We start from the raw sequence: 24,379 nt of genomic DNA, 5'->3' as shown, positions 1-24,379 counted from the left end.
GCTAGAGGGCCGAGGCGAATCAAGCCAGCCGGCCTCGGGATCGGGCTCGCGGGGAGGCTCGGACACACTTATGGTGGTGTACATGACCGCCACAATGGCGGACACTTCCCGCTTCTCGTACGCCCAATTCACGGCCTGGTGGAACGGAATTGTGCATATGGCAGCACAACTTGGCCTTCCGACTCCCCCTCAACCTCGACCGCCTCCGGAGGATGATTAGCCGGCGGAGTAGTTTTTTTATTTTTCTTTAAATTTGTATTTTAAATTATGTTGTGTGTTTTTTTATGTTGTATTTTTTTAATAAATTGTGTTTTTAATAAAGTGTGTTTGTTTTAATTGAATTGAGTTGGGAAAAAAATAAAAAATGAAATTGAATGAATAGTAATTAAGGGACGGAATAAGGGACGGAGCGTTGCAGGTTCCGTCCCTTAGTTAAGGGATGGAGAAAAAAAGAACACTGAGGCCCTCAAATAGTGGTCAAATAGTGGTCAAATAGTAGTTAAGGGACGATATAGAGACAGCGCAGTGACCTTAACCATTTATAATTATAGATTCATCATAGATCAGTCGATCCTATAGAACTGACTGTTCACGTTGAATAGTCATAATAGTAGTTTGCTACGAATTTTTAATACCATCCGTCTCATGTTACTCGCATTTTTTATTTTTAGCTGTAAAATTGGAATTGATTTTTTAGTATAATTAGATTAGAATTTTAAGTCTAATGAGACATCACTTAATAAAGAAACTCTTAACTTAATCTAATATATTAATTAAATGCATTAATTCTAACTTAAACTATAAATAGTGTAGGGGAGTTTGTGACGAGCCGAAAAGCAACCCTGCGAATAATATGGGACGGAAGGAGTACAAATTTAATAAAATATGAAAAAAATAAGTATAATTAGTAAAAAATGAAACACATCATATTAGATAGAAAATTTATTAAATAAATAGACACAGTACTTTAAAAGTAATATTAATGCTACTGTACAATCCTCTCGAAAATCAAAGATTCAATTAATAACCATTTAAGTAATTAAAATTTGCCCCAAGCTCGAGAGGTAGCTCATTTTGTATTAATGTCAAATAAAACACGTTCAAACCACCATTTATTCCTATATATGAAGGCTGCTCGATATATTTTTTTGAATACCTAAAATCCACCCAATTATAGAGCACAACAAATAAGGCCAGTCTAACTTTTCTAACACGGTTGATTGCAAATAAAAAAGATAAATTATGAAATTTAGTCAAATTTTGGGGTGTTATGTAATTTTAAAATTGAAATATTAATTATAAAGTTTTAATTATTCTTAATTATCTCATTCATGCACAAAACGACATAGTTTTGTAATGTAAAAGATGACAATATTCCAATAAAACAAGAAGATAAATGAAAAAATAAATGAATATAAGATAAAAATATTTATTTTAATGAAACACGTAATTTTAGTGATGGTTAAATGACTACATTTATACATAATTAAGATAGTACCTGATAAAAATAATAATTTATTAAAATAAATTAAGAATAATTGTAACTTAGAGAAAGGGGAAATGGTTGGTTTGAATATATCTGCAGTTATTAAGAAATTAAAAGTTGATGGTTGTAGCTCTGAATATCTAGTTTGGATTTATTCAAATCTTTCACAACAAATAATAAAGAAGCTTCTCTCTTCCACTCTCTCTCCTCTCCGCAGTGATAATAAATCATTCCCTCTCTTTCTCAATCTCTCCTCCCAAATTTGATTCCACTGAGCAACAATGGATACTGTTGAGGCCGCAAATGAAATCCAAGACTGGGAGCTTCTCCAAACCAACTCGGACACAGAGGCGGCGCCGGTGACCTCGGCTGACTCGTTCGACGCAATTGATTCCAGCGCCTTAATTCAGGCCAATTATTTCGCATCGGACCCTCACGATCGTTGCGAGGTGCTTGTGGATGATGGTGATTCGGTTGGGTATGGTAGCCCTAGCTGGAATGATCCACGGTTGGGGGAGTATTCGCTCCACCGCCCTAACAAGGAGCCATGCGAATTTTGGCCGGATTCTAGCAGTGAGAGGTTCGGAGATCAGAAATTTGGCGAATTGGAGGGGGGCAACGAGTTAGGGTTTCGCGAAAATGAGGAAGACGCAAAATATGAGGCGAATGAGGTGAAAGGGGAGGCGTCGGAGGATTTGGGGGATTCCGGCATGGAATCGGTTGGAGTTGATGGCGATTCTGCTGAAATTAGCGATGTTTCCGAGATGAGCAGAATTGATGGCGATTCTGCTAAAATTAGCGATGTTTCCGAGATGAGTGTGGAAGGAGACCTGGATATGCACGCTGATTCGCAGGTTTCGAGCGATGAAATGAATGAGATTGAGGGGATTGAAAGCGGAGGTGAAGTTGTTGACGTCGCGGCCGGGATGAAAAACGGCGGTGGTGAGCTTGAGAAGAGCGGCGTAGTTTGGTGGAAGATGCCAATGGAGTTTCTGAAGTACTGTATGATGAGAATGAACCCTGTTTGGACCGTCTCACTCGCTGCTGCTTTTATGGGGTTTGTGATTTTAGGCCGCAGGTTGTATAAGATGAAGAGGAAGTCTAAGGGATTGAAGATCAATGTTGCTGTTGATGATAAGGTTAGTGTTCTTTTATGGACTGATATTATAGTCATTTTGCAGTTTAGAAATTTTGTTAACTCGATTCTGGATTATGATTTTTGAGCTGTTTTTAAAGTTGGAGCTTTCAATGTTCATTATGAATTGTGAAGATATGTACTACTATGTGATAATGAGTGTATTGGCAAGTTAATAGGTGGAGTTAGTGAAATCTCTAGAAATGTTATTATGTTGGATTCTAGCTTTAGAAGCTCCTTGATTACTAAGATGTTTGCTACTCAAGATTGAGAGGTGTCTATATCAAGCAAGAATGCTAGTTGAGTACGCCCTTTGTGTGTTGTCTGATTCTGTAGTTTAGTTTGCTTATTATGTAGTTGAGTACGCCCTTTGAGACATCATGTGTTTGATTTGGCATCCCAAAGCTGGTTTGATCCTGGTAATTTGAAGCACATTCTGATATTTTGGCTAACATAACTTATAACAATTGTCTAAGAATTTTACAAGAGTGCGACCGCCTCTTTCGGTATAACTTGGTGTTATTTTCTGCTTTAAGTGAAGCTACTTTAGAAATCAGCTTAATTATGACCGAGGAAATAAACATCAGTACGTGGATCAATGTTTGGTTGGATTTTTTTAAATGTAAAATTCCATACTCCCTCCGTCCCATGCTACTCGCACTTTTCATTTTAGGCCGTAAATTTGGGATTGATTTTTTTGTGTAATTAAAAAGGAATTTTAGGTGTAATGAGACATCACTTAATAAAAGAGCTCTTAACTTAAACTAACGTATTAATTAAATGCATTAATTCTAACTTAAATTATAAATAGTGTAAGGACTTTGTGACGAGCCGAAAAGCAAACGTGCGAGTAGCACGGGACGGAGGGAGTATGATATAACCATACCATCCATAATGAGAGTCTTCAAGTTAACATAAAAAATCGCATAGTTATTGGCTAAGCAAGGGACTGTAAAGCTTGAAGCACCAACTTTTAGAAGGTTGAGAAACATGGTTCAGTTTGGAATATATCGATACTTTAGGTGCAGACTGTTATACCCTTTTTTCTTACTCAGTTCTGAGCTTTCAGGGGTTATGTATGGGTTAAGTTTCATGATATGTATTAGCTTCGGACTAGAACTTACATTAGTATGTCTTTGCTATATAACCCAGGTATCGTACTGTTGTTTTTTATTGTCAGCTGCATATATTATAAAATATTGATTGAGTGAATTTGTTCCACGTATGGAGCTGTACTTATGGACAAGACGCATTTCCTTTTTTGGATAGAGTCCCACCTCGAAAGAGATCTGAGGTGTTTAAGTGGATAGATAGATGTGTTGGTCAAATGATGGATTCAATCTCGTCCATTTGTTTCTTTGGATGCATGAGTTGTAACATGTAGTGGATTCTAGTACAAAATAAGCATTTAAATCAATTTTGACATCTCAACAAGCTCACACATACATTGAATGCCAACTTGAGTTTCTGGTAAATATGAAGGTGGTCCGTTACATGTTTTTACCCATTATAAAACAATGTTTCTCTCTCTATCTATATGCTATCACTTTTTCAATTTTATTCTGCAGAAGGCATCTCAGGTGATGAGCCGCGCTGCTCGTCTGAATGAAGCTTTCTCAGTAGTGAAACTGGTCCCAGTGATCCGCCCTGCACTGCCTGCCGTTGGCTCCACCAGCAGCTGGTCCGTGATGAGTTTAAGATGAGGAGCCTAGGAATTTTTTATACGTAAAAGAAGTCATCTTTGTCGAGCTTATGCTTAGGTGCCAGTATATTTCTAGTTTGTAACGTGTGCTAATATTAGTTTTCATTTTGCCTGTTTGGATAAAAAGCTTCTGCTCCGTTGTCTATGTGTCTAGACTCAAATGGCTTGGTTATTGAATGTGTTTTCTCGACAATGCTTTACAAATATCTGTAAGTCGGGTTGTTCGTTCCTCGCTTTTGACATTTAGAGTGTGTTTGATACATGGGAAAACCAAGAAAAGTTGTTTTTTTAACTTCACTTCACTCTTACAGTACATTGTAAGAAATGATTTTATTTGGGGGGCTAACCTACACAACAATATCAACCTGCTAAATAAAGGACAGGTTCTGAGTAGTGAAGCAATCATCTAAGCATGATCAATTCTTCAAAGATTGCACTCTATCAAGACTAAACAAGTTGAGTAGCATATAAAGACTTAACAAATTACTTCAAAATGTAGGAGATGTATGTTGGTATTCACAACAGGCATGAAAATTTATTTGAAGATGGAACTAAAAACGTCTAGCCTCCACTTATAGGAGGTATGATGGCCAATTCATCTCTATCTTTAACAACGACAGACTCAAGGGCGTACTCCTCGTTTAGAGCCAGTACCATACAGTTACGGATCTCTTCAAGCCCAGGAAACTTGGAGATAAGCTTATTCAAACAATCGTGCGCTGTGGTACCTAGTGAAACTTCTAAAGACATGTCTGCCATTCCCGTTAGATCTCTTGCCCGGGCAAAGAACAACACCTTAACCTTAATAAACGCATCATCCTTTCCTCCTACTGCGTTATCCATCTTTTTGGATAGACTTTCAAAGCTGTTGGTAGACATTTCTGTAGAGAAAGATCAATTTCATTAGCAATGCACAGGTTCATGAAACAAGTTTAGACCCGACCTCATTGAGGTTAGTAGGTAGAAATAGGGAGGTCAAATGAGAAGCAACTGTCAGGTTCACTAGCAACTTAATTACTCCCTCTCCAATCAGGTTTGTAATAGTAGTAAATGATACAGCAGAAACTCACAGAAGCAACAGTAAATAAGAAGAAATTTGTTGATTCTTACAAGAATAGCGTGTTGCCCTGAAGATTTTTGCCTGAGCATTCTTAAATTGATCTAACTTCTCTAAGTAGGCCATCACAGTCTTGTCTGAACTTCTAGATGAGCAACTAAACAAGTAGGCCATCAATTAATGAAATTGGAACTCATGACCTTTTATATATGAAGTTGCTGCTAACCTCACTCACTCCATTTAGCAGCATAACAAACGGAGGGCAGTACGTAAAGACTGCACTCCTCGGATTTTCAGAAATGTACCCTTTAATGAAGACACTCCACCAAATAACAGTAACCCCACCCCCCCTCTCATAATATCTAATGTTCTTGACTATGATGATTATTCTACTTCATATTCTCGAATTCGGACCGATACTTAGTCACCACACACACCATTTGCTAGAAAATGAAAAACTTGAGCATTGGACAAGTTTGAAATTCTCAAGTGATAACTACCCATTTTGGAATTGAGCCCAAATGCAAGTTCCAGGCTTTGAAGATGATAACATTGAACAAATACACAAGTTTAGCTCAATAAGTAAGAAAGTTATTGTGATTTTATAGTCATTACATTACAAAAGACAGAACATTAAACTGAAAAACACTAATTTATTAACCATGCATCATTTTGAATGATAGCCATCAATCAGCCTATAAAGTTATCATTCGAAAACGCATCATCCTAAGGGCAAAAATTCTTAAGCATCACCATTGAAAATTTCAACAATGAAGAACCCAGATTCAAGATTTGAATTTGATACTTTGAATATCTGCAATAATAAATCAGACCAAAAACATCTACTACTTTCTAAACAAGACGACTTTTTCAGCTACAAAATTTTGAATACCCATTCGAGAATTTGCAGAATCAACTGACAAAAAATTAAAAGCAGAAAAAACCGTGCAAAAGGAGCAAAAACAAGATAAGAATCGTACCTTTACGAAATCACCTCCGATAATTCCCCATTTTCAACCCTCAGTTATGAACAAGTGATGAGGAAATTTATGGCTGAGCTGTCACTGTTGTTAGCTGCAAATGTAAGGCTTGTGTGTAATTATCACAAGTCTTGGTAGTTAAATGCAAAACTCAGATAATTTGGGGAGTGATATGCAATTTTCCTTTTGTTTGGATCTTTACACTAGAAAAAGCCAGTTCAGAATTTGATTCTACATAGTACGGAGTAGTATATTAAAATTCATTTATTCATGAATTTTTAAATCGAGTATATGCATGAATCTTCTATCAAACCAGTACAGACAGAGCCTTCAGACTTAAGTAGAGCCTTCAATTACATATGCAAATCTTCGATAAATCTCAAAGTAATATATAGAGGAAGAGCAAATTTTGAATATTTTTTGGGTTTCTAATAAGCTCGGACTCGAAAATCATTTATAGTACTCCCTTCGTCCCAATTAAGTTAAGTCGACACAACGGGTTTCGGCACGCTCACATAAACTGTTTTCCAGAACAAATTAATGCTATGCAATGCAGCCCACAAATTCCCGTGGAGTTGAATTCAAAGATGACGACGCTTTATCTAATCTTTTAATCATTTTCAAAACCGTATGCAGACAAGATATGCCCGAAATTGAGTAGCCTTTACTATCAATTCCAACTTCCAAGTGTGCCATTACTAAAAGATGCGTGTATGATTAAAGTGATCATTTTTATAGTCTCTCTATACAAAAAGCCATGTGGTTTTGGCTTTAATGGCATAGATCTACTTTACTCCATTCAATTTAATTCAATAAATTCCACTCTATTTATAGCAACTCCAAACCACCGATTCCATTTCACATAACCAAATCCATCACCATGCATTGCTCGCTAGTACTCACCGCTTCCCTCCTTGTACTCACCCTCCTCCGCCTCACCCCAGCCGCCTCCGCGGCCGCCTGCCACCCCGACGATGAAGCCGGTCTTCTCGGGTTCAAGTCGGGCATCACGGCCGACCCGTCCGGCATGCTAACCTCGTGGAAAAAGGGCTCCGACTGCTGCCAATGGTTCGGTATCACCTGCCTAACGGGCTCCCGCGTCACGGCACTATCTCTCGTGGGCCGGCCCGGGAACCTCACCACCTCTCTATCCGGTAAAATCTCTCCCTCTCTCTCTAAACTCAAATTCCTGGACAGCATCTATCTCCAAGATCTCAATAACCTCACTGGCCCGTTTCCCGATTTCATATTCACCCTCCCCAATTTCATCATCATCTACATCGAAAACAACAAATTATCCGGCCCGATCCCGGCCCGAGTTGGCAATTTGACCCAACTCATCGCATTCAGCGTAGAAGGAAACCGTTTCTCCGGCCCGATTCCGAGCTCCCTCGGCAATCTAGGCCAGCTATCTCAGCTCAAACTCGGCGGCAACCGCCTCTCCGGCGCCATTCCCGCCACCCTCAAGCGGCTGAGCAACCTCACCCTGCTGAGCCTGGAACGGAATCAGCTCTCCGGCCCGATCCCGGATATATTCCCGGGCCTCACCAGTCTCATAAGCCTAAGCTTCTCCCATAACAAATTAACCGGGAATATTCCCAACAGCCTTTCAATTTTAGCGCCAAAATTAAGATTTCTTGAGGTGGGCCACAATTCTCTATCCGGAGCAATCCCGGGCTTTCTCAGCAAATTTCAGGCCCTTGATACGCTGGATCTTTCTTGGAACAATTATACCGGGCCTGTTCCGAAATCTTTTGCAAATCTCACCAAAATTTTCAATCTTGATCTGTCTTACAACAGATTAACCGATCCATTTCCAGTTTTGAATGTTAAAGGCATCGAATCATTAGATTTATCCCACAATTTATTCAATTTCGGCTCGATTCCGAAATGGGTGATTTCGTCTCCGATTATCTACTCTCTGAAGCTGGCGAAATGCGGGCTCAAGATAAAGCTAGATGATTTCCGGCCCGTGCAGACTTACTTCTACGACTACATCGATTTATCCGAGAACGAAATAACCGGAAGCCCGGTTCAGCTGCTGAACCGGACCGATTTTTTGGTGGGTTTCTATGCTTCGGGTAATAAGTTGAAATTCGATTTGGGAAGTTTAAGGTTTGCGAAGACGCTGAAGTACTTGGATTTGTCGAGAAATATGATTTATGGGAAAGTGCCTAAGGCCGTCTCGGGTTTGTCCAAGTTGAATGTTAGTCGTAACCACTTGTGTGGGGCGTTGCCGCCGAACAAGTTCCCGGCAGCTTCGTTTGCTGGGAATGATTGCCTCTGCGGCTCTCCATTGCCGCCGTGCAAAGCTTGAGAAATGTGTAGTTGTTTGAGTCATGATCGATTACCTTATATCCGCATCTAATAAGAGGGCTTGAGTTTATTGTTCTAGTAATTTTAATCCCTTTTGATATTGTTCTATCTCTGTTACACAAAAAATTATCAAATGTTTTCTATATGTATAATTACTCATGATATTTTTATGTGGATAATGAAGTATATTACTTTCAACATAGGATCAAAATAGAGCAAATAAAATGGGAACCATCCATTTTGCAATGATTGTTGTCTCACACTGCTATTCCACTATATTTAAATATTAATAGACGTTAAGACCTGAGAGTGTGTACCAATTAATTCATTAGGAATTCATAAACAGTGTTCAATTTTCGTTTTATTTGGTCATTTATTTTTGCAATACTCATTTTTTTACTAAAAAACAATAATAATGAATACGTCATCCTTCATGAAAAATAATCTTTCTACAAATAAGAAGTAAAAGTTTTAATGTCAAATTGATGTAATAAATGAGAATAAAAAAGTTTGAAGTATTATCTATGGAGTACTATTTTCGTCATACAAGGATATGCACTATTTTCTTTTTTAATCCGTCCTATAAAAATATGCACTTTTTAAATTTAGAAACGTATATCTCTCTAATAAAGTAACATTTATTTTTTACTAATAATATTTTATTTTTTTTACTTTTCTCTTATTTTATTAATTATACATTAAAAATTATGCCTAAAAAAAAATGTAATTGTGGGACGACGGAGTATAAAAAATGAAATCCAACCAATCAAAGATAAAAAGTGAGCATAATTATATACTCCTATTAACTAATTTTGATCCAAATAGACTGTTTACCCATGATGGGATACATTTTCCATCAACTAAATAATTACTAGTTTACTGTAATAAAATCATACCTGCATGCTCTCTGGATGAAGAATAATTTGGTCTACTAATTGCATGAAAGTAGTGGTGTCGTTTTGGATTTTCAATACAGTATTTTTTCTAAATTGAAATCATTTCTTTGAAAACAGAATTCAATCAAACTATGTCACCGACGTAAAAAAAGGAAATCCACACTACTATTAAAAATTAATCTGAACAGTAAAAAATCGAAAATATATAAAAGTATTCAATTGCAAAAGAAAGGGGGCTAAAATACATAAAGCCTAAAAGTTGAGGGACCAGAAATCAGATAACCGAACTACCCCACAAAATTCTGACGTCGCGTTCGGTTCCATTTATCATTTTGTTTTCCACGCCATGTAGAAAAATCAATTACACAAGTCTTCTTCTTCCTTCAACAGCAAGAGAGAGGGGGTGAGATCTGAGCTCCGATCATCTCCAAATTCCAATCCTTCTCTCCAAAACCGCCGCCGCCGCCGCTACTTCCACCGCCAATTTCATCCCCGGACTACAATTGCCAAAACCCCCCAAATTCCAGAAATGTCCCTAAATATGAAAACCTTAACGCAGGCCTTCGCCAAGGCGTCGGCCGTGATCGAGAAGACCGTGCAAACCACAGTGCAGGAAGTTACCGGCCTCCCCAGGGCGATGCAGGAATACGACCTCCTCGATCAGATCGGCTCGGCGGGCCCCGGTCTCGCCTGGAAATTGTATTCCGCCAAGTCACGAGACGGCCACGCACCGGCGGTCTACCCTACCGTATGCGTTTGGGTGCTGGACAAAAAAGCGCTTTCGGAGGCTCGGCAGCGGGCCGGGCTGTCGAAGGCTGCGGAGGATTCGTTTCTGGATGTGATTCGGGCCGATGCGGCCCGGCTCGTGAGACTGAGGCACCCTGGGGTAGTGCACGTGGTCCAGGCGCTGGATGAGAGTAAGAATACGATGGCCATGGTCACGGAGCCGCTGTTTGCGTCGGCAGCCAATGCACTGGGGAATGTGGAGAATATCGCCACAGTTCCTAAGGAGCTCAAGGGGATGGTATGGTCTTCAATTGCAGCAATTTAGGTTCTCCTGAAGTTGAGGATTAGTTTTTTTCGAGTTTGGATTGTCGTATTGGGTATTTGAGCTGGATAATGGATGCTAATTTGGAAATGCTAATTAATTTTGGCTTGGTGTTCTTTACTGAAGAAGAGAGGATTTTAACGACACTAAATGTGATGAGAGAATTGAATCAATTTTGTTGCTTAGTACTCATTTCAGTCATTTGCAATATCAACTCCGTTAGATTATCCCTTTTTATTTTGCACTTTCCAACTGTTGCAATTCAGGAACCGTGTTCATAAAAACTTGTGCTGTTTCTTGGGAGTTCTAATTGATAGACTGTATCTTCTGCAGGAAATGGGGATATTGGAGATTAAGCATGGTTTACTCCAGATTGCGGAGACATTAGATTTTCTTCATAATAATGCACGCCTTATCCACCGGGCTTTATCTCCCGAGGTAGCGATTTATTTTCTTCAATAAAGTATAATTCAAATGACTTCCATTCATTATGCTTGGTGTAAGATTCTCATGATTAATTCTCGTTTATTTTCTGTTGATTTAAAATTTTGCTATTTGAGTTTGTGGAAGAGAAGAAGTTATAACTGTCAATGTCTACTACAATTTTTTGAAGGCATCTCATTGATATGCAGTTTTCATTTCTTGACGCTATATGGAGGCATAGAATTGAATTTAGTGCTGTACCATAGTCCATACACAGTCCAACATGCGCTTCTTTGTCATTTTTGCCTCCTCTATGCCTCTGTTTCTGAAATTGGCCAGGAACCTAACTTGTTGCGACTTATAATTCAGTATATATGTTCTGATAAAATAAGATTAATCTTTTAATGCTTGCTTCCAATTAAATAGCTTGTGATGTAAACATGTCCTGCATGTCATGGTTATAAAACACTATGCAGAAAAATTTCCATGATGGACAGGTTGATAATTTAAATCATTTGTGTACTTGTTGCCTGTTCACTTGGCATCGGTACCATCCTGTCTTGGGGGGTACATTGTGCCTATGGCTAAACTAATGTTCCTTCTCTATGTGGCAGACTATCCTTATTACGTCTAATGGAGCTTGGAAGCTTGGTGGCTTTGGTTTTGCCATTTCAGCCGATCAGTCTTCCAGTGATTCTGCTAGTGTGCAAGCATTCCATTACGCTGTGAGTCATCATTTTTATAAACTTGTGGCAAATATGGATATTATTTTCAATTCTCTTGTGGATTATGCTTATCTGCTGTGTTCTATGCACTCTCTCTATATATTATATATTTTTTGCTTTTAGTTGGCTTGTATTCCACCATTTTTGTGATATTCTTGTCTTATGAAAGAATATATAAGGATCTACTTCTAGTAGTTACTGTGGTGTTATAGCATAAAACAAGTAAAGGAATTAAAAAATAAATTTGGCTTCATAGCAATCTCAATCTCTTAATTGTAGCTATCCTAGCAAAAAAGCTTCATGAATGCAATTATAAATTACTACTGCACCGCCAAGGTTCCACCTCCATGATGCCTTTTGTTGATAATACTCTCATAGGAATTAAAACTATGTTCAACATCAGGCATTGTTTTATTGTTGGAGTAATTTGGCAGGCATAAACTTAGAATCTACCTATTCCATTTTCTTAGAGTATTCTCTATATTGTTGTCCACTTGACCCAGGTTTTCGTATTGCAATTGCTAGTGCTCTACTACTAATATTTGCTTGCTTTTGTTTTGAGGACTGTCTGGATTATTGCGAGTTTGAATCATGCATTACTGAATTCTTAACTGGCTTTGCTTACAGGAATACGATGTAGAAGATTCTATACTGCCCTTGCAGCCATCAATAAACTACACTGCCCCCGAACTGGTACGGAGTAAAACAACTTCGGTTGGGACTGCTGCTGATATTTTCAGTTTTGCATGCCTTGCCTACCACTTGGTGGCTCAGAAGCCTTTATTTGATTGTAACAACAATGTGAAAATGGTAAGTTTTACTATCGTTGAACTTTGGTAATGCTGAATTACTGATTGTTTGTTATGAGCTTTGACATTAGGAAATAGATGCTCCTTTTTAAGTTTTTATGTTTTCCTGCTAATATCATGTGCTTTTGTTTATATCTCATTCATCACATCTAGATTCTTATTTTGATATAAAACCTTTATTAAGAACTAAAAAAATTATCTGCCCCTATGCGTAACTTGGTCAAGACCGAGTATATAATCTCTACTATGTTAAGTTCATGTAGTTATATATTCTGGTTTACTAGGATGTTGCATTGCCTCTCCTGGCTAGTTATATATCAAGAAATAAAATCAGGGATGCTGTGTCTTTGTCTTTGTAAGTTTTATAGGTTTTTCCAGACATTTTGGGGGTTTTCCACAAGCATGTGCTTATGTGCTTGTTTAGAGAATAATTTTTCTTGGCTGGTTGCTTTTCGCAGTACATGAATAGTTTAACATACCTGACAAATGAGGCATTTACAAAAATTCCGAGGGAGCTAGTCCCAGATTTGCAGAGAATGCTCTCAACAAATGAGGCTTCAAGGCAAACTGCATTGGATTTCACAGGTTAGGATTTGCTCCGTTCGGTTATAGTTCTTTCCTTATTTTGTCCATCAGTATTAGTTGTTTAGTATATTAAAAAAATCTCTAATGGTGAATGGTAAGGTGCTAGATATCATTTTGTTTATTTGTTGTTTCAGTGCATGCTGACAGTTTATGTAAAAATTTCATGCATTCCTTGATTTGTTTTATCAAATATCCCGTCCTTATTTGCAATTGCAGGTTCATCTTTTTTTCGTGAGGATACTAGGTTGCGCGCTCTTCGCTTTTTGGATCACTTGCTTGTATGTAACCCATTATTTACCTCAGCTTGGACTTGATATTAGAAGTTACATGGTACACGTTTTTTAATTTGGAATTTTCTCTGGCTACTTCCAGGAGAGAGATAACATGCAGAAAACTGAATTTCTTAAAGCTTTATCAGATATGTGGAAAGATTTCGACCCCCGTGTTTTGCGGTACAAGGTTTGAGTATTTTATTTCCTTCAATTCTATTCAATTTGGAAAAATATCTATTTTGTATGTTGATATAGATCAGGTAATGCATTATACTTCAATACTTCATAGAGAATCAGATGTTGACTAATTTCAGTTATTTTTACCTTAATTTTATACATCATTATAAGTCGTGGTATCCATCTTATCTTATGGTTTCTTTAACATGATGTCAGAAGTAAGCTCTGTCTCCCTCTTCCCCTTAATATGACAGTTATGCGGGTGTACTTAGTTTTTCAAAATGTTTTCCTTTGGACAAGTTTAAAAAAGTTGATCCTTGGATTGGATTCTGGACACAGGTTCTCCCCCCACTTTGTGCTGAACTCCGAAATTTGGTGATGCAACCTATGATTCTGCCTATGGTTCTGACAATAGCAAAGTCACAGGTACAATATTAATTCATCATTTTATTCTGATTTGGCATGGTTTATTTCTGTTTTTGGAATTAGATTTGATTTTTCCTTTGCATGGTGAATTTGTGAATTGAATAATCGTTTAGTTGCCTTTTCTAGCATCAGGCTCGGGACTATAGGCTTATGCTGTAAAATTTATTGTAGGACAAAAATGATTTTGAGCAATCAACTCTACCAGCTCTTGTACCTGTCTTTAGTGCAGCTGCTGGTGAGACATTATTGCTGCTTGTCAAGCATGCTGAGCTTATTATCCACAAGGTATGCAGTATCTACTACACTACCGTTTATGCACCACATCACTATTATCAAATCTTTTTGCTTATACCCTGAAAGATAAAATTTATTATTTTCTTCTTTACACCTGGCAGGCTAGTCAGGAGCACCTTATTTCACATATTCTTCCGATGCTTGTTCGAGCTTATGATGATACGGATGCTCGCTTGCAAGAGGAAGTTCTCAAAAAAACTGTTTCACTTGCAAAACAACTGGATGTTCAGGTAATTGATTCTGGAAGTTCTCTTCATTACAGTCGGTTTTCCCCATGGAACTATTCACAAATTTTATCTCTTCATTCCTTTTTCCATCTTGCAGCTGGTGACGAAAGCTATCCTACCTCGTGTTCATGGTTTGGCCCTCAGAACAACTGTTGCAGCGGTATGTGATGTCAGTGAATGTTTTGTATTCCAATTACAGGACAAGACTAGAAATTTTAGCTTGTTAGACTCTACTGGACACAGATTCATAAGTTTTTATTCAAATTGCAGGTGAGAGTGAATGCCCTCTTATGTTTAAGTGACATGGTTCAGATACTAGATAAGAATGCTGTTTTAGAAATCTCGCAAACTATTCAACGATGCACAGCTGTTGATCATTCTGCTCCAACGCTTATGTGTACCCTTGGGGTTGCAAATGCAATTTTGAAGCAGGTCAGTGTTTGTCACTGTCTTGGTGGATCTTGAATAAATTATCAATATACTCTTCATCTTACCTCCGTATATTTACTTCTTTGTACCAGTATGGAGTTGAATTCGTTGCGGTGCATGTTCTTCCACTACTAATACCCCTTCTCACTACCCAACAATTGAATGTACAGCAGTTTGCTAAGTATATGCTTTTCATCAAGGATGTATTAAGGTAAGATTGCCAACTTTTGTGTATCTATGCTCACCATCGGCGTTCCCTTTCTTCATCTCCGGTTAACACCACTGCTGGTTAACATGCAACTATGCAGCTAATTATACTTGACTTCCCCCTTGTCTATTTATAGGAGAATAGAAGAAAAACGAGGAGTAACCTTAACACAGTCTGGACAGGCGGAACCAAAACAATCATCTACAGTTGAAGGACTGTTATCAGGACAAGCGAATAAACCTGTCTCTACTGCTCCATCTAATACAAAGCGCAGTTCAGCATGGGATGAAGACTGGATACCGAATAGGGGAGCTGCAACTACCCCGCAGTCGTCATCTGCAGCATCAGCCGCCCACCCTGCATTACCGAATCAGCCCGCTCAAAGCAACTTATCCTTGAAATCATCTGCTCCCTCCACTCAGCAACCACCATCTTCATGCCCTGCAATTGATGTTGAGTGGCCTCCCAAAAATTCATCAAATGCTGCAGCTCAATTTGGTGGCTTGGACATTCTAAACGGAAGCAAAAGCACCTCAGATTCAAATTTGGAAGATATAGATCCTTTTGCTAACTGGCCACCGCGGCCTAGTGGCACCACAAATAATCCCGGCTCCATGAACAATGGCTCCACGACATCATCCATGAATAAATATGGGCTCAGCAGCAGTTCAGCATCTGCCAATGGTTCGAACTCTCAATCCTCGTCTTGGGCATTCAGCATGCCGACCCAAAATCAAGGAATCAGTTCATCACCAAGTATTGGAAGTAGCAATGGTGGACAGAGTTCGCAATACACTCTTGGGCAGGTGAAGCAAAACCACGGTGTTTCAGGTTCTTCCAATCAGAAGGCAGCAAACTTGGATTCAATATTTGCTTCCAACAAGAACGAGCATACTGCACTAAGGCTTGCTCCACCTCCTGCAACCGCTGTTGGTAGAGGGCGAGGTAGGGGAAGTCGAGGGCAACCTGGCCAAACGAAATCCAGAACCAATCAGCCCCCTCTATTGGACTTGCTGTAATCTATACATGCAACCACGCCTGCTGTCTCTGTAGTTGGAGTTCAAGGTTCAGATCTTTCGTCATTTTCTGCCGCGGCTTGAAGTGTTCACTTTTTTTGTGGCTGATGCGTATTTTCCTCGAAATGGTGAGGTTTTTGTTGTTCAATCTCGTGTAACTGAGTTTGTAGCATAGTGTGGTATAGACACCCTTCTAGAAAGTTAATTTTTTGGGGGGTGGAATGAAATTCATTTATTGTTGATAATTCTTTTTATTCTTAGAAACTGGCGACTCCCATTAATGGGGACTAGAAAAAATAAGTTGAGTTCATATTATTTGTGTACACGTGTGTGGATCACTTGGAAACTGTCAAATTTTGATCTACTCTACTATTGGAACAATATTAAATATTGATTGATTTTTTTTGCTTAAACCTTTTAGATCAATATGTATGCATTGTACTCAACTCAAATCTTTAATGCTATTATTATAGGCTCTTACATCTAAACTTGTATCATTATATAAACACAACATAAATCGGAAACACAAACAACACAACAATGATAGCAATATGAACTCTTGTGTCCCTTTCATTTCATGGAGTAATATGACCAACCAATGAACCTGATATAACAAAACATGTGATCTCAAATAAGCACCAATATTCTAGATACATCAATTCCCAAAACCTTTTCATGGTGTTCCACGACGATGGGCAGGCATGAAACCATGAGTCCCATTGGCAGCTAATGCACCCAAGGCACGAGCTTGCCTTGACATGATCCCAGCAGTTGACGTGCTCTGCGATAAGACGATCTCATAGCCATCACCATATGATTCCATCCCTTCTGCCATCGCCTGCCAAACCAAGCTTCCACTCATTGTACCTCCATTTTGTGCATATCTATACACATCTCTGTATACATTTCCAATGTATGTGTCTCTCTTATTCAAAGTATACCCTGCATCTTTGCTTGATTTCCCAAACTCAGCAAGTACTAATGGCTTCTTCAATACGTTTCTTGCATCTTGCCAATGATTCCACAACCAGCTCTGCATAAATCTCAATTGTTCATCCTCACTTTTCCCACTTAGCCTGCAACAAAATATTCTATACTGTTAATGCCCACATTCTCATTTTTTCATGTAGCAAAAGGAAATTCTATCCATGTAGACAAAATAGTGGAAATTATACCCATTTTTACAAGTATATATTCTATTATTCTAAAAAGTCTTGTAATAGTGTAAATAACATTATGTCATTGGCTAGTAAAGATGAAATGTGAAAAAAACCTAACTTAAGAAAGTGTAGTAACAAACCAGATATCAGGATATGCATGGATGGTGGCGAAGTCGATGTCTTTAACAAGATGGTTAGAAATGAAATCAGTCCCAACTTGAATATTATTAGGATTGGCTTGTTTTCTTTCTGGCACACTGTCTCCATAGAAACCTTCCATTCCTATCTCCAGCAAGTGTTTGTTGTCAATGGATTTCACGAAACTTGCCATTTCTTCGACCCATCCCTATTCAATATCAAGAGATTCATGAATTAGGGTTTTGTCTTTTTTTTCCTCAATTCTTCGTATGTCCCACAATAAATGTCTCATTTCGTATATAATACATGTATGATTACTCACGTTGACTGTTTTCCCGGAGTGGTCTGTTTCACAACGTGGCTCGTTCATGAGTTCCCACGCCATGATTGTGGGTTCATCCTTGTAAGCAACCCTAGTAATGGTGTTCAATCTTGTCATCACTGTCTGCAAAAAGAAGCATTCATCGTAAATCTTCATATTCAAAAGATTAAAAAGAATTCTCAATTTAAAAAAATATCTTAAATCTTCGTAAATCTTACTTACCTTAATGTGATTTTTGTAGTAATCTTTAATGATTTGATTTGTGTAAAAATCATCATCTCCACTGATTTTTGCTCCGGCATTTTTTGCCCATTGAGCATATTGCGGTCTACCTCCATAATCTTTGTAATTATTCACGAAGCTAAGAATGAGACGAATTCCATATTTCTTTGCTTCAGAAATAATAAAATCCAATCCCTGCAACATATACACTCGTTAGTATTCTCTCCACGAAGGAAAATATTGATGTATCTAAGCACAAGTCTAGGTCGAAAGGAAATTATTAATATTTGTATTTAGACACTAATCTAGATCCACCAAAATACCATTGCTAATTAAGGATAGTTTTTAATTTAATTAGAGACAATAATTTGTCTTTATTTTTGGTGTATGCAAATGGAAGTGTTCCAAAAAATAAAAAGATTAAGATATACAGTAGTAGATAATAAATTGTCACGAGAACACAAATGGAAGAGTTTTGAAAAAGAAAAAGAATTATAGATCTAGTTATCAAATTTGATATCTAGAGTGCTTTTCTTTGCGTCCTAAATTTTGATCATTTTAAAATTTTTCCAAGGGTCTCGTTTGTCGTGTAACATGAATACCTGGAAGACATGTTCATCGTAGGTTCCCGGGGAAATTTGGAGGGCGCGATCGCCTCCGTCTGCAAAGGCCCAAGTCCGGCAGACAGTGAGACCGGCGGCGGAGGCTTCCCGGAGAGCGGCGGAGACCTTTTGGCGGTCGTTGGCGTCGGAGGAGAGGTACATCATCCAATAGGAGTTGAAGCCATTAAAGAGAAATGGAGATCCATCGATTACTAACTGGGACCCACTTATTCCTACAAAAGATTGAATTGGAACTGTGCCTTGGCAGACAATACTCCTCATTGACAACATAAACATGCCTACAATCAAACCAATGGACCCCATTTTCGACGATCGATGTTCTAAATCGTCACAAAGAAGAACCAAATATATAGAGAGACGACTCAATCAAGAATGAGAGAAAAAATGGAAAACTTGAGTAAAAGGGTATCTTTCGATTAATCTAATATAGACAAAGTAAATAGGGAAATATTTGTAAGAAGGAAAGCTAATTAACTCCAATTATGTAAATTGGGAAATCTAATTTGTATAAGAAAATCCACTTAATGCCGATTAATAATATTTTGTCAAAACATTCCAACTAAGAAAACTATTAAAATTAAATAATTAAACAAACGCTAATTTTCATCTATAATGAAAAATGAGAGAGATTTAAACTCACAATATTGTTGTCCATTAAAAACGTGCCTTACAATTAATCCAATATAGACAAATTAAATAAGGAAATATGTACGTATAGCTAATTAGCGACAACTATCCAAATTGAAAAATCTAATTTGTAGAAGAAAATTCAATTAGTTCCAATTAATTAATGTTTGGTCAAAAACTTTCCTACTAAAAAAATACTAACTAGTATAAAACAATTGAACCAGCCTTAATTTTCATAAAAAAATCCTAAGTTTTGGGCTTCAATTCTCAGAAAACAATTTATTCATAATGAAGGTGTGGACATGTGGCGTGTGGCAGATAGTTAATTTTATTAATCTCAGGAAATTGCATATGCAATAATCAATTTGGATACGAAATTCTGGAAAGGCTAAACTAAATCGTGACTTTGTCACGTTTGTTTGTTTATTTCACGCTTTCAACATTTTCTTTACTTGAAGTAAATACTATCATTATAATTTGATTTAGTGAGTCCTTCCTACCAATAAATTAAATTAAATTCTCAGTTATTACGTAATATACATTTATCACTCCCCGTTAAATCATCAGTTATTACGTTCGATATTATGTTTTTGCAAATAATATATGGAATAAGCATAGGACGGTGCAAGCCAGTTTTTTTTATAATGTACAATTACATCATCACATCTCACATGTGCTCTTTCTAACCAATTCAATGTAGAGACATTTTTTCTAAAATATTTAGGTCTTATTCGGTTTTCAAGATAAAATAATACCAAGATATAATCTAGAATTGAGTTGTGATATTATTTTAGTCCCATGATTATCCATCTAGCTAGGATTGAGTTGTGAGATTGAATCTCACGAGCCAAACGCACTACAAATTTAATCTTGGGATACGATTTGCAAACTGAACACCCCCTTAATAGAGAAAATCGAGAATATATGATTTGCATATATACTTATTAATAAAGACTAATTTTTTTAACTTCTAACTATTGCAACATAAATCTTATACACTATCTAGATCACAAATTTTAAAAGTTATTTTAACTAATTAACATAAAAAATAATAATCTAAGCAAATAAATAAAATGTTGAAAAGATCGGTTAACCAAGGGTATCATAGGGTGATGATGATTTCATCAACTCTTCTAAATTTTTAGTTAGTTAGTTCTATATTCATCCGAATTAAATTTTACTTATCGAATCCAGAACTCTCAAATAAAAAACTAGAAGAGAAAATATAATGGTATAATAGATCTTAATGGATAATAATAATAATAATAATCCTACTTATGGACTATGATAATATACTAATCATAGCAGCTTGTTATAAGCTTATAATCAAGTAACCAACCTCCACGTGTCTAGCTCGTCGCTAACACGCCCTTATCATTTTTTTTATAAAATCAGGAAAATAAAAAAAAAGGAAGAAAGAGTTAGATGAGTTGGGTTGAATCTCATAGTTCTGGGCCGGGCCGGGCCGGTCCAATTGTTTCGTATTAGTTCTTCATACTTGCTATAGTTTACAGTTTACACCAATGATTTCATATAATTTAGGAAAAAGAAGTTATTAGCCTAACTTCCCCTATTCCTTAACTAGATCTAGGGTCAATTAAGTTAATACTTTTAAATTTCTAATTTAATCTAGAGATAGTTAACACGTCTCTTTACATTATACTAGTAGTACTAGTTTGAACCACTAAGCAACGTGGCAAACTGAAATTCTGATTTGACATAATAAGAATAGTGGTGTGTATATATCGTAAACATATCCAGTTTATGTACTTATTTCTTCTATCTCATTATACTTGAGAACATTGTTTTAAACACAAAATTTAAGAAAATGGTGATATATGATTTACGTGAAGACATAACAAAAATATACGATAACAAAGAGAGTAAAAAGAATTTATGTTTTTTTACTAAAAAAATGACTGAACTATAATAAAAATATATATATAAAAAGAAATACGATTCAATTATGATGAAGTAAAGAAAAATAGAGTACTAAAAAATAACACATCTTTATTTGAATTTAAGTTAATTGAATGCCGACATTAGTTATACGTAGTAGTAATTGTCTTCTTGAATATTCTCTCTTACTCTTCTTTCTTACGCACACGATACATGAACTTTCCAATTAGAGTCGGCCACATACTTATATATGTTCAATTTAGACTAAATTTCCTAGTCCACGTGCATCCACACAATTGGTAACGTACTATAAGGTCGGCCAACAATTCATAATTTTTAATATTCAACTCATTTACAACAGTATTATTATTCAATGATATATAGCTTTGACATAAGGAGGTCTTAATTATTATTCCAATCCACTCGACCCTTCCTCATTAAAACAGTAAAAAATGGGGTCAATAACTACTTGGATTGTAGCCATGTTTCTGTTGTTGGAAGCTGAGTTTAGCCAAGGCCGCATGCTTCCTTCAAATTTAGATTTTGTGAGAAGCAATTTACTTCTCCAAGGCTCGCCGTTTCTCTTCAATGGGTTCAATGCTTATTGGATGATGAACGTAGCCTCCGACCCCGACCTCCGCCACAAGGTCTCTGACGTCTTCCGGGAAGCCTCCGCCACCGGACTCACCGTGTGCCGGACTTGGGCTTTTGGAGACGGAGGTGATCGGGCCCTCCAAATATCGCCAGGTGTTTACGACGAACGTGTCTTTCAGGTACTGCTACCGTTATTGTTACATATCGTAAGTTTGTTAAGGATGATAAATAAACAAAATATGATAAAAACGCACATTTTAGGTCATTTTAGTCACATAACTCCAAGATAGTTAGATGCGTTATCTATCTTATCAAACCGCTCCTATAGTCCTATGTACTCGTGTGATTAACAATATGTGTTCATATATTTATATAGGGATTGGATTTTGTGATTTATGAAGCGAGAAAGTATGGAATTCGCCTCATTTTGAGTTTCGTGAATAATTTCAATGATTTTGGAGGCAAAGCGCAGTATGTTAAATGGGCTAGAAATGCAGGAGCACAAGTTAGTGGTGATGATGATTTCTTCACAAATCCGCTCATCAAAGATTACTACAAGAACCATGTTAGGGTAAGTAATTAAGAGTCACAACATGCATAACTAATTAATCTCGATCATATTGTAACATATTTAATTAAAGAAAATTATAGGCATGATTAATTGGTTTGAATCAATTTGCAGAGAGTGGTGACAAGATTGAACACGATTACTAGAGTTTCTTACAAGGAGGAGCCAACCATCATGGCGTGGGAACTCATGAACGAGCCACGTTGTCAAATCGACTACTCCGGAAAAACACTCAACGTGAGACATCAAGTGTGGGACGGATCGGAATTTTTTTAAAACGCATAAAACCCTAATATGCATGCATTTTCTTGATTTTGAATAGGGATGGGTTCAAGAAATGGCAACTTTTGTGAAATCCATTGACAATAACCATTTGTTGGAAATAGGAATGGAGGGTTTCTATGGAGCCAGCACTCCACAAAGAGAACAACTAAACCCTGGCTTCCAAGTTGGGACCGATTTCATTACTAGCAATCTTGTTAAAGAGATCGACTTCGCCACCATCCATGCATATCCAGACATCTGGTTCGTTATACATAAATGCTACACCTGATGAAATATATATACATGCTCAATATTGATTAGGATTTCTAATGTAGAGTTCAGGTGTGCATCGACGAACCCTTACACTGACATATAATTGTTGCAGGTTATCCGGGAAAAGCGAGGAAGAAAAAATGGAATTCATGGATAGATGGATTAGGAATCACTATGAGGATGCAAGAAACATATTGAAGAAGCCATTAGTGATTGCTGAATTTGGAAAGTGGAACAAAGATGGTTTGGAGGAAAGAGACTTGTACATGAGGAATGTATACAGAGATATATATAGATATGCAAGAAGTGGAGGTATAATGAGCGGAAGCATGGTGTGGCATGTGATGGCAGAAGGGATGGATGAATATCATGATGGGTATGAGATCATCTTATCACAAAGCCCATCAACGGCTGGGATCATGTCTAGGCAGTCTCGTGCCATGAACGCATTGATGTCTCGCAATGGAGTCATGATGATGCATGATGATAATGGTGATGGTCATGATCATGCGAATAAATCAACTCTATGGAACAGTTTGAGATGGATGATGAGTTCATGACTCATATTTTTTTCACATTCTTTGTATTCATTTCTCATTTATTGTATAGTTACAAACATAATTAATGAAATCGTTTTTTTACATATAATGTGTGTGGTGATTTGTGGTCCTTAGTCAAAAGATGAGATCGCCAATTGGGTATATACCGGAATTTGCCGATTATTCGTGAATAGTCCACTGGGCATATATATATATATATATATATATACTACTATTTTATTTTTCTTGGTCTTGTATGATAATGATGTGTAATTTAAAGCATTATATTTTATTATTTCATGAACACAACATGTTTATTTATTGTCCCTAAAAGTACCACTAATTTAATGACGATTATAGCATTTTGGGGGTAGGAGGCCGTTTATCAATTTTCTGCTCTAAATTAAAATACTAAACATACTTACAGAATTATACATAGAACTAAAGCTAACTGAACACATAGCAAACAACTCTTGTGGCTAGTCAAACACATAATGTTTTCTCATGAAAATAAACTCTTTCGACAAAGAGTGATTTAGCATATAAAATGCAATAATATCAAACATAAAATTCCATTGATAAATTTAAAATCAGTCCTATCATTTATCTTAACTTCTATACTGTCGTTAGTGTTATGTTTTCAGCATCATTTCATTTCAATATTGACTCCATTCCAAAACAAAATTGGACTGGCCTACAATTACTGATAATGTTGCTCTTGATATAGTACTAGAGTTGGTACCCAATTTTAGTTGCATGTTCATAATCCATCTAAATATAATTATGGCTATCATATAATTAGGTTTGAAATTCGAATGAATTCATAGAATCCATTTTAATCTTGTGAATGTTGGATATATATGTATTTTTAAATAGAAACATCGAATTAAATTTGATTTTCGTAATTCGACTGTTCTTTATCCAAAATAGCATAAGATA

General features: G+C 37.0%; 6 protein-coding genes across 6 annotated transcripts; 4 read left to right on the top strand and 2 right to left on the bottom strand.

The window, feature by feature from the left end:
- The first annotated feature begins 1,627 nt into the window (after positions 1-1,627).
- Positions 1,628-4,527, top strand: LOC121781848. The gene is made up of 2 exons (XM_042179552.1): positions 1,628-2,625; positions 4,190-4,527. Exons 1-2 carry the CDS (start codon positions 1,768-1,770, stop codon positions 4,322-4,324), a joined length of 993 nt encoding a protein of 330 aa, XP_042035486.1. The 5' UTR covers positions 1,628-1,767; the 3' UTR covers positions 4,325-4,527.
- A 357-nt stretch (positions 4,528-4,884) lies between these two features.
- Positions 4,885-5,202, bottom strand: LOC121793097 (molybdopterin synthase sulfur carrier subunit-like). The gene has a single exon (XM_042191294.1). It carries the CDS (start codon positions 5,200-5,202, stop codon positions 4,885-4,887), a length of 318 nt encoding a protein of 105 aa, XP_042047228.1.
- Positions 5,203-7,135: 1,933 nt separating this feature from the next.
- LOC121781837 (MDIS1-interacting receptor like kinase 2-like) lies at positions 7,136-8,874 on the top strand. The gene has a single exon (XM_042179542.1). It carries the CDS (start codon positions 7,241-7,243, stop codon positions 8,675-8,677), a length of 1,437 nt encoding a protein of 478 aa, XP_042035476.1. The 5' UTR covers positions 7,136-7,240; the 3' UTR covers positions 8,678-8,874.
- Positions 8,875-9,896: 1,022 nt separating this feature from the next.
- LOC121781829 (SCY1-like protein 2) lies at positions 9,897-16,624 on the top strand. Its single transcript, XM_042179533.1, has 14 exons — positions 9,897-10,596; positions 10,954-11,058; positions 11,658-11,768; positions 12,396-12,578; positions 13,036-13,162; positions 13,379-13,440; positions 13,535-13,621; positions 13,951-14,037; positions 14,209-14,322; positions 14,433-14,561; positions 14,656-14,718; positions 14,829-14,990; positions 15,080-15,198; positions 15,332-16,624. The coding sequence occupies exons 1-14, from the start codon at positions 10,102-10,104 to the stop codon at positions 16,212-16,214; spliced, it is 2,727 nt and encodes a 908-aa protein (XP_042035467.1). The 5' UTR covers positions 9,897-10,101; the 3' UTR covers positions 16,215-16,624.
- Positions 16,625-16,752: 128 nt separating this feature from the next.
- Positions 16,753-18,979, bottom strand: LOC121793096 (mannan endo-1,4-beta-mannosidase 5-like). The gene is made up of 5 exons (XM_042191293.1): positions 18,656-18,979; positions 18,054-18,248; positions 17,832-17,954; positions 17,512-17,717; positions 16,753-17,287 (listed from the first exon to the last, which is right to left on the bottom strand). Exons 1-5 carry the CDS (start codon positions 18,977-18,979, stop codon positions 16,885-16,887), a joined length of 1,251 nt encoding a protein of 416 aa, XP_042047227.1. The 3' UTR covers positions 16,753-16,884.
- A 2,617-nt stretch (positions 18,980-21,596) lies between these two features.
- LOC121768335 (mannan endo-1,4-beta-mannosidase 1-like) lies at positions 21,597-23,544 on the top strand. The gene is made up of 5 exons (XM_042164809.1): positions 21,597-21,975; positions 22,173-22,367; positions 22,479-22,601; positions 22,687-22,889; positions 23,014-23,544. The coding sequence occupies exons 1-5, from the start codon at positions 21,655-21,657 to the stop codon at positions 23,459-23,461; spliced, it is 1,290 nt and encodes a 429-aa protein (XP_042020743.1). The 5' UTR covers positions 21,597-21,654; the 3' UTR covers positions 23,462-23,544.
- Positions 23,545-24,379: the final 835 nt, after the last annotated feature.

The sequence above is a fragment of the Salvia splendens genome, chromosome 2 (assembly GCF_004379255.2).
Source record: "Salvia splendens isolate huo1 chromosome 2, SspV2, whole genome shotgun sequence".
In the NCBI taxonomy this organism is placed as follows: Eukaryota; Viridiplantae; Streptophyta; class Magnoliopsida; order Lamiales; family Lamiaceae; genus Salvia; species Salvia splendens.
This window is presented reverse-complemented; position numbering and strand designations above follow the sequence as displayed.

What these genes read in the sequence shown, in the direction of transcription:
- LOC121781837 (XM_042179542.1), top strand. Translation starts at nt 7,241, where the DNA reads ATGCATTGCTCGCTAGTACTCACCGCTTCCCTCCTTGTACTCACCCTC.
- LOC121793097 (XM_042191294.1), bottom strand. Translation starts at nt 5,202, where the DNA reads ATGTCTACCAACAGCTTTGAAAGTCTATCCAAAAAGATGGATAACGCA.
- LOC121781848 (XM_042179552.1), top strand. Translation starts at nt 1,768, where the DNA reads ATGGATACTGTTGAGGCCGCAAATGAAATCCAAGACTGGGAGCTTCTC. An exon ending in ATGTTGCTGTTGATGATAAG is followed by an intron (nt 2,626 to 4,189) that starts GTTAGTGTTCTT and finishes TTTATTCTGCAG; the next exon opens with AAGGCATCTCAGGTGATGAG.
- LOC121768335 (XM_042164809.1), top strand. Translation starts at nt 21,655, where the DNA reads ATGGGGTCAATAACTACTTGGATTGTAGCCATGTTTCTGTTGTTGGAA. An exon ending in ACTACAAGAACCATGTTAGG is followed by an intron (nt 22,368 to 22,478) that starts GTAAGTAATTAA and finishes ATCAATTTGCAG; the next exon opens with AGAGTGGTGACAAGATTGAA. An exon ending in ACTCCGGAAAAACACTCAAC is followed by an intron (nt 22,602 to 22,686) that starts GTGAGACATCAA and finishes GATTTTGAATAG; the next exon opens with GGATGGGTTCAAGAAATGGC.
- LOC121793096 (XM_042191293.1), bottom strand. Translation starts at nt 18,979, where the DNA reads ATGGGGTCCATTGGTTTGATTGTAGGCATGTTTATGTTGTCAATGAGG. An exon ending in ACTACAAAAATCACATTAAG is followed by an intron (nt 17,955 to 18,053) that starts GTAAGTAAGATT and finishes TTCTTTTTGCAG; the next exon opens with ACAGTGATGACAAGATTGAA. An exon ending in ACTCCGGGAAAACAGTCAAC is followed by an intron (nt 17,718 to 17,831) that starts GTGAGTAATCAT and finishes GATATTGAATAG; the next exon opens with GGATGGGTCGAAGAAATGGC.
- LOC121781829 (XM_042179533.1), top strand. Translation starts at nt 10,102, where the DNA reads ATGTCCCTAAATATGAAAACCTTAACGCAGGCCTTCGCCAAGGCGTCG. An exon ending in TGCAAGCATTCCATTACGCT is followed by an intron (nt 11,769 to 12,395) that starts GTGAGTCATCAT and finishes CTTTGCTTACAG; the next exon opens with GAATACGATGTAGAAGATTC. An exon ending in CAAATGCAATTTTGAAGCAG is followed by an intron (nt 14,991 to 15,079) that starts GTCAGTGTTTGT and finishes TCTTTGTACCAG; the next exon opens with TATGGAGTTGAATTCGTTGC.